The 9,810-nt window shown below is 40.4% G+C and overlaps 1 protein-coding gene across 1 annotated transcript in view; it reads left to right on the plus strand.

Annotated features, from left to right (window-relative positions):
• The window catches only part of bcap31 (B cell receptor associated protein 31), an 11,886-nt gene extending 2,363 nt beyond the window's left edge, over positions 1-9,523 (plus strand). Inside the window, exons 3-8 of the mRNA XM_079226107.1 lie at positions 334-434; positions 674-818; positions 2,464-2,599; positions 7,341-7,467; positions 7,846-7,946; positions 8,305-9,523. Of these exons, the coding sequence (XP_079082233.1) occupies positions 334-434; positions 674-818; positions 2,464-2,599; positions 7,341-7,467; positions 7,846-7,946; positions 8,305-8,331 (637 nt within the window). The 3' untranslated portion in view covers positions 8,332-9,523. The remainder of the gene's footprint in view (positions 1-333; positions 435-673; positions 819-2,463; positions 2,600-7,340; positions 7,468-7,845; positions 7,947-8,304) is intronic.
• Positions 9,524-9,810: the final 287 nt, after the last annotated feature.

A 9,810-nucleotide genomic window follows, 5' to 3' on the forward strand; every position in this document is an offset into this window, starting at 1 on the left:
CCCTCAGCAGACTGGACCCATAGCAGACTAGACCTGGCCCCCCAGCAGACTAGACCCCCAGCAGACTAGACCCCCAGCAGACTAGACCCCTAGTAGACTAGACCCCTAATAGACTAGACCCGGCCCCTGAGCAGATTTTAAATGTCAAACACCAAATTTAAATCTTGGCTCGACAACTTTCAGTGTTTTTTATTTCAGAAACTTCAACGTGTGTGTGTGTGTGTGTGTGTGTGTGTATGTAGGTGTGTGTGTCTGTGTAGAGGTGTGTGCCACTAGGTGGCGCCAGAGCTCCATCTCGCTGTAGTTCTGCTTCACTTCCTGTTCTCTCTCCAGGTGGAGTAAGATCTTCAAGTCCAGGATCATCCAGACCATCGCTCTCTATGGCAACACGTCCTTCATGGTGGCCATCGCCATCCTGGTGTTCCTGCTCATCGGTACGCAATAATAACTATTATTTATATCTATCTATCTATCTATCTATCTATCTATCTATCTATCTCTCTCTCTCTCTCAGTAAGGTTCTACTGGGAAATAGTGATCATGAATTATCTTCTCTTTATTTCTGTCTTCAAAGTCTTAAAGCTGCATTCTCTCTCCTGACCACCATCCTCTTATATACAGACTGATATCTTTGTGTGTGTGTGTGTGTGTGTGTGTGTGTGTGTGTGTGTAGATGCGTTCCGTGAGGTGAGGAAGTACAGCGTGACGGAGAAGGTGGATCTTACCAACAACCCGACGGCCATCGAACACATTCACATGAAGCTGTTCAGAGCTCAGAGGAACGAGTACATTGCCGGCTTCGCCCTGCTGCTGTGCCTGTGAGAGAGACACACACACACACACACACACACACACACACACACACACACACACACACACACACACACACACACACACAGAGCGACAGACTGTTCTAAATGCAGAGGAATTTTACAGTAAGATGGAAAGAATGAGCAGCTGTGTGTGAGACTGTGTGGGTTACTGTGTGTGTGTGTGTGTATTGCCAAACACACACTCTGTACAGTGTAAATCCTCCAGCCTGCTCCTGATTGGACGGCGCTCATAGGGCTGACTTGGCCTCGGCCTCTGATTGGCTGACGTTTCTTCTTCATGCTTCTGGAATTATTTAAATTATTGATGCATGAAAAACTCTTTGCCTTTTTTGTATTTAAGTTATTCTCCCAAATCATAATCAATACATGAAACCTGTGACACCCGCATGACGGGTGCGGTGGTGGCGCGCGGCCTGCAGGGGGCGACGGCGCCCAGCAGCTGCTGTAACAGAGACTCCAGCGTATAGACCGGGCCCGTTTAGACCGAGCCCGTTTCACAGACGGCTGCTCTGTGGCTCAGAGGGAGAAATTCAAACCGCAGCACAAGTCTGAAGCGCCGGCAGCTGGAGACTATTTCAGGCGCGTGAAGCAGCCGGCGGCCATATTGGGAGCGCCGGGAAACACCTGATGGTCCTGAACTAACCGTCCCTTTTCCTCCCGTCAGTCTGGGGAAACTAATGATATGTTCTTTAAAGATTCACGATGATTTACGCCTCTGATATTGTTCATTGAGCTGCTACAATGTTAGCGTAGCTTAGCATAGCATCGGTCGAACAAAACTCCATTCAGAAAACGAGCGTTTTGAAAGTAGTTTGCGTGACGAGAACGAACAAAACATGAATTCTGACTTTTTATGAATCTGTCGTTCGTTCTGCGTGTTCCTTTTTTATTTATATTTATATTTAAACTGCCGTCTGTTTGTTTAGTTCCTCCTCTGTGTTGTCGGTTCAGAAGTTATTCAACAGGAAACCTTTAAAGTTCAGAGTTCAACATGTAGGAGCTCCTCCCACCATGACGTCATCACACACACCCCTCAGCTGGTGTGTGTGTGTGTGTGTGTGTGTGTGTGTGTGTGTGTGGCTATATTGGGTGGTGTATAATGTGTTGAGACATTACTGTGTGACGGATGACACACACACACACCAGGTTGTACTTGCCCCTCTGTTCATGTTTTATTCTACAAAAACAAACACTAACCGTTATAATCTTCTTTAGGTTCACGACCCTCTGAACCTAAAAAAAAAAGCATATTATTGTTTTGGAAGAATCCCCAAATCTACGTTTCTCAGGCAGAAACTGTAAAAAAACAATAAAAACGGTCCTTGAACGCATCAAAAACATTTTATTCTTCGTGTCTCTTTTTAAAATCTCCTCAAATAAACAGTTCACTTTAATCAGATTGTGTTAAAAACATTCAACTCTGAGCTCCTCAGTGACACTATGATGTCATGTGACCAACAGTCATGTGACCACAGAACTTGTATAATATGAATTATATTGTTTTCAAATTTTTGTAAAATGTTGTTTAATCGCAAAGTGAAGGTGAGACTTTGCAGGTTGATTTTGTTTAATATATTTGTGTTTTCGCTGTGGCTCTGACTCCGCCCCCTTTCCGTCTCCGTGGTTACAGCCTGCTGCGCCGGCTCGCCACCCTGCTGTCCCAGCAGGCCACGCTCATGGCGTCCAACGAGGCCTTCAAGAGGCAGGCGGAGGGCGCCAGCAGCGCCGCCAAGAAGTACATGGAGGACAACGAGCTGCTGCAGGAGGTGACACACACACGTATTAACACACACACATTTACACACGCACACACGTGTGTTTAACGAGACGCTGCTGTTCCTTCAGCTCACCAGTGGGGGGCAGCACTGATCTAGAGCTGCATAAACACTGCACATGTTCAGAGATGCACACTTTGTCTCAGTCACAGTGTGGACACACATACACACACATTTATACATGCACACACACACACACACACACACAGGTAATCTGACCGATGTTTCTACGAGGTGAAAAGATCACAGTCTTCTGTTGCTAAAAGGAGAGATGGCTTCATCTGCATGTGACACACACACACACTCTTACATACACACACACACACACTCTTACATACACACACACACTCTTACACACACGCATATATATATATATATATATATATATATATAATTATTTTATTTTTTTTTACACACTGAAGTCGTGGAAGTTTTTGGATGTTTTGCAGCAACACGTCTTAAAGAACTGAAACGTCTCATATAGTTTACGTCTCATAGTTTTCAGCATGTTTAGACACCACAAGAGATTCGCTGTTAAGGTTATCGTGTTGCTTCTTTATTTAGAGGTGCACTTAATGTATATTTAGATTATAAATTTTATTTTAATAATTAAAAGTGTCTGGAGCATCGAAGGTCAGTTATCCTCATGTGAACACACACACACACACACACACACACACACACACGTGTGTGTTGTCATCTTTGAGGCATTTAAATCATAAAAGTGTATTTTATCCGTTAATGAATGAAAGACTAATATATTAAAACACATAATTGTCCTTTAGGGTCCAGACTGAGGTTAACTGTACCTGCAGCTGATAATCAATTAATCTGCCAGTCGTGTGTAGTTGTCACGGTAACGTATGCAGGCTACATCTTCTTTGTCCTCAGAGATAGTTTGTGATGAAGAGGCGTCACTCTGAGGGTTCTGTAGTCCAGCAGAGTGCTCTGTCGTTCAGAGCATCTTTGAGGCTTCTTCTAGTTATTAAAATTTAATCTGAAACAAATCAATAATTTAATCTGAACCACTTCGTAGTTTTGAACCAAAACGTTTTATTATTTAGATAACATCTGTTCTCTAAAATACTTCTGTTGAGTCTGAAATACTTCTGTTGAGTCTAAACTCACAGCGTCAATAACGTCTGAAACGCAACGGAAAGTGAAGCTTCCTGTCACCTTGTTGTACTACTGCTGCTACTACTACTGTTACTACTACTACTGTTACTACTACTACTGTTACTACTACTACTGTTACTACTACTACTGTTACTACTACTACTACTACTACTGTTACTACTACTGTTACTACTACTGTTACTACTGTTACTACTACTACTACTACTACTGCTACTACTACTGTTACTACTACTACTGTTACTACTACTACTGTTACTACTGCTACTACTGTTACTACTACTACTACTACTACTACTGTTACTACTACTGTTACTACTACTACTACTGCTACTACTACTACTACTACTGTTACTACTACTACTGTTACTACTACTACTGTTACTACTACTACTGTTACTACTGTTACTACTACTACTACTGTTACTACTACTACTACTGTTACTACTACTACTACTACTGTTACTACTACTACTACTACTACTGTTACTACTACTACTACTGTTACTACTACTACTGTTACTACTACTGTTACTACTACTACTACTACTGTTGCTACTACTGTTACTACTACTACTGTTACTACTACTACTGTTACTACTACTACTACTACTACTGTTGCTACTACTGTTACTACTACTACTACTGTTAATACTACTACTACTGTTACTACTACTACTGTTACTACTACTACTACTACTACTGTTACTACTACTACTACTACTACTACTACTGTTACTACCTCTACTACTACTGTTACTACTACTGTTACTACTGCTACTACTGTTACTACTGCTACTACTACTGCTACTGTTACTACTGCTACTACTACTACTGTTGCTACTACTGTTGCTACTACTACTACTGTTACTACTACTACTACTGTTACTACTACTACTGTTACTACTACTACTGTTACTACTACTACTACTACTGTTGCTACTACTGTTACTACTACTACTACTGTTACTACTACTACTACTGTTACTACTACTACTGTTACTACTACTACTGTTACTACTGCTACTGTTACTACTGCTACTGTTACTACTACTACTACTGTTACTACTGCTACTGTTACTACTGCTACTGTTACTACTGCTACTGTTACTACTACTGTTACTTTTACTACTACTACTACTACTGCTACTGTTGCTACTGTTACTACTGCTACTACTGCTGCTACTACTGTTACTACTACTGTTACTGTTACTACTACTACTACTACTACTGCTACTGTTACTACTGCTACTGTTACTACTACTACTGTTACTACTACTGTTACTACTACTGTTACTACTACTACTACTGTTACTACTACTACTACTACTGTTACTACTTCTACTACTGTTACTACCTCTACTACTACGACTAATACTACGACTAATACTACTACTACTGTTACGACCTCTACTACTGTTACTACTACTGCTACTACTACTACTACTGTTACTACTACTACTACTACTGTTACTACTACTGTTGCTACTACTACTACTACTGGTACTACTACTACTACTGTTACTACTACTACTGTTACTACTACTGTTACTACTACTACTGTTACTACTACTACTACTACTACTACTGTTACTACCTCTACTACTACGACTAATACTACTACTACTACTACTACGACTAATACTACTACTACTGTTACTTCCTGTACTAATACTACTGTTACTTCCTCTACTACTAATAATAATAATAATAATAATAATAATAATAATAATACTACTGTTACTTCCTCTACTACTACTGTTACTTCCTCTACTACTACTGTTACTTCCTCTACTAATACTACTGTTACTACTAATACTACTGTTACTACTACTACTGTTACTACTACTACTGTTACTACTACTACTGTTACTACTACTACTACTGTTACTACTACTACTACTACTGTTGCTACTACTGTTACTACTACTACTACTACTGTTGCTACTACTGTTGCTACTACTACTACTGTTACTACTACTACTGTTACTACTACTACTACTGTTACTACTACTACTACTGTTACTACTACTACTACTGTTACTACCTCTACTACTACTACTACTGTTACTGCTACTGTTACTACTGCTACTGTTACTACTGCTACTGTTACTACTACTGTTACTACTACTACTACTACTGCTACTGTTACTACTGCTACTGTTACTACTGCTACTGTTACTACTACTACTACTGTTACTACTACTACTACTGTTACTACCTCTACTACTACTACTACTGTTACTACTACTGTTACTACTACTGTTACTACTACTACTACTACTACTACTGTTGCTACTACTACTACTACTGTTACTACTACTACTGTTACTACTACTGTTACTACTACTACTACTGTTACTACTACTGTTACTACTACTACTACTGTTACTACTACTACTGTTACTACTACTACTGTTACTACTACTACTGTTACTACTACTGTTACTACTACTACTACTGTTACTACCTCTACTACTACTGTTACTACTACTGTTACTACTACTGTTACTACTACTACTACTGTTACTACTACTACTACTACTGTTACTACTACTACTACTACTACTGTTACTACCTCTACTACTACGACTAATACTACTACTACGACTAATACTACTACTACTGTTACGACCTCTACTACTGTTACTACTACTACTACTACTACTACTGTTACTACTACTACTACTACTACTACGACTAATACTACTACTACTACTACAACTAATACTACTACTACTGTTACTTCCTGTACTAATACTACTGTTACTTCCTCTACTACTACTACTACTAATAATAATAATACTACTGTTACTTCCTCTACTACTACTGTTACTTCCTGTACTAATACTACTGTTACTTCCTGTACTAATACTACTGTTACTACTAATACTACTGTTACTACTAATACTACTGTTACTTCCTCTACTACTGCTGTTACTTCCTGTACTAATACTACTGTTACTACTAATACTACTGTTACTACTAATACTACTGTTACTTCCTCTACTACTACTGTTACTACTAATACTACTTTCTCTACTACTTCTTCTGTAGTTTAATGAGTTCATACAGTTTGTCGACTCAAACAAAAACATCCTCTCAAACACTTCTCCCCAAACTTCAGCTGCTTTGTATATGTATTTATTTATAAATACATATTTATGTGTATATAAAAAAAAATCATTTATATATAAAATATTACAAAATATCTCTCTGTATGATCAGTGATTATTAACACGAGACGAAGGAAACCATTTAAAAGTGAAAGGTTCCAACATAATGAGCCTAAAGTCTTATTGTGGTGTTATTAATAATATATAATGATATATATTATTAATAACATATAATGATGTACATTATTAATAATAATGTAGTTTAACTCCCACGTAGCCGTCTCCCCGTCAGCCAATCAGAGAGCAGCATGAGTTATGAGCAGCTGCTGGCCTCAGACCAACTCTTCTTCACGGGTATTAGTGTGCGCTCTGCGGCGCCCAATAATGTTTATTATATTTTTAAACGTTAAAGTTTGAGGAAACTTTTTGAGGAAATAAACAACGTTCAATGTAAAACTTTTTTTTTTCTTTCGTCTCAACAGAAACTTCGTGAAGCCGGAGTCGAGCCGCCGGCGGGCGGGAAGAAGGGCGGCGCCCCGCAGGAGGAGAGCAAGGACCTGAAGGAGGCGCTGGAGAACCTGAAGGAGGAGCTGGACGCCTCCAAGAAAGGTGAGGAGGAAGTACTCTGGTCCTCTACTGAGAGGAAAAGTACCACGATGAAGTACTCTGGTCCTCTACTGAGAGGAAAAGTACCACAAGGAAGTACTCTGGTCCTCTACTGAGAGGAAAAGTACCACGATGAAGTACTCTGGTCCTCTACTGAGAGGAAAAGTACCATGATGAAGTACTCTGGTCCTCTACTGAGAGGAAAAGTACCACGATGAAGTACTCTGTCGCTGCTAACGTTACTAGCTCTCCTCCTGTTGGTTCTCCGTTAGCGGTGCTAACGGAGAACCAACACTGGTTAGTTCACACTGGTGGTCACGTGTTCTACTCGATGTAAAGGTCTTCACTGTGATGTTAACCTTAAACTGTTGTTGTTTGCAGCGCTGCAGAAGTCGGACAGTGACGTTCGTGCGATGAAGAAACAAGCGGAGAATCTGACGATGGAGTACGACCGCCTGCTGGACGAACACAGCAAACTGCTGGTAACGCACACACTCACACACACACACACACACACAAGAGTTCAGGTTATTTATTGTCATTACTTTATGTCTCAATCTCTAGTTTCAAGTCTTCTTCAATACAGCATGATGTTCATTTAGAGTCAAACAGACGCTTTAGGGGCGGGGCTAAAGGTGATTGACAGGTCTCTATGTCACTCCTCAGTCCACATATGGTCACTTCCTGTTCACTGGTTGCAAAAAAACCAAGATGGCGACGGCCGTAACGCTGAACTAGAGGCTTCATCGACTACGTCCTCGTCTTGTTGAAGGCGACCAATCACAGAGCCGTCTGCTGCCTCCTCTATCGTGTTTTTACCGCCCTGTTTTCTGTCTGCAGGCCACCAGCGACAAGAAGTCGGACTGAGAAGAACGGAGACGGTTTCCACCGGCGTGACGTCACTTCTGTTCTGGGTCGTAGACGATGTGATTCGGTTATTCTACGTGGTTAAAATATATAAATGTCCATCATGTGTCGGAGCTTCAAGAGAAAACCTCGTCGCTCGTTTGTGAAACTTTTTTCTTTTTCACGTTGAGTTTATTTACTGAGAAACGTGAAATCTGATGGTTTTTATTCCACGCTCTTAAGACTTGAACTCGAGTTTAAATATTCCACGTTTCAGATTCTCTGAGCTTTATCATCATCAACACGGTTTGAACGTTTTTCTTTTTGTTATTCGTGTTTTTTTTGGGGGGGTTTATCAGTTTTATGGTTTACGGTTCAATGCTTTTTGTTTTGAGATCTTCGGCTTTAAAACGTCTGAAAACAGGAACGAAGATTCAGAGAGAAGAACCCTGAAGATGATGATGATGATGATGATTCTGGGCTAAAATCACCAACGGTCCTTTTAAAAATAATATATATTATTATAGACTCTCTGAATCTTTTTCCTAAACTTTTTCCCCGGCTCTGGGATATTAATAATAAAACGACGCCGTCGGTTCAAAACAAATAAATGTAAGTTTTTCACTGACCGTCCATCCGAAAAGTGGTTTAAATAATCTGAACTAAACCTCAAGACAGGAAGTTGAAGGGCTCCACTTCCTGTTGTGGCGGTTTGCTGAACTGCGGTGGCTTTCTGATTCTGTTCATGCAGACATTTGGAATCCTTCACAACGACCAGCTCTTATTTTGAAAATCCTGTCTCCTCTAACCGGTCCGACTCGGACTTCGTTCCCCCGTGTCACGACGGTTGAGTCCACAAGGTTCTCACTCCGTCCGTTTACGTTTATTTTCCACGTTTTCGTTCCAGCGGGACTTTGTTTGTTTAGAGAAGTTCTGCTGACAGAAACACTTAGTTTGAGCCTGAATGTACGTTTATTATTACTTTAGTTTCATTTACAGACTTGATGCTTTCTGCTGAAACATAAACTTGAGACCAAACCTCGTGCGACTATTTCTGTATTTAAACGGCTTTCTACCTTTTCTTCTTCTGTGTTTTTATTTTCTCATGTTCTTTGTCTCTTGTTGAAATCTAGAGGGTGCTGTTCAGGTGCATCATGGGAAGTCTGGGGTGAACTCAACTTATGAGGTGCTGAAATAAAGACGCTTTTGCTGAGTCGACTGTTTCTTTGTGTCTTAAATGAATGTAAAATAAACACAAGAAGAACGTGTTCACATGTAGAAAAGTCAAAGAGCTCCGCCCCCAATGATCTTTAATATTATTTATTAGATACAGTTCATAATATCTCTTATACACGTATTAGTACTTTTCCTGCAGTGGAGGGAGGGAGTACTCCTCGTCCCTCGAGTCTAAACTTAGCTCTTCGGCAGCTGTTGGCGTGAACGCCGCTCGGCTTTAGAACCGGTTTGAGCCGCTCCGTCTCACCGGATCGGCTTTCACTG

The sequence above is a fragment of the Taurulus bubalis genome (genome assembly GCF_910589615.1).
Source record: "Taurulus bubalis genome assembly, chromosome: 11".
Taxonomy (NCBI): Eukaryota; Metazoa; Chordata; class Actinopteri; order Perciformes; family Cottidae; genus Taurulus; species Taurulus bubalis.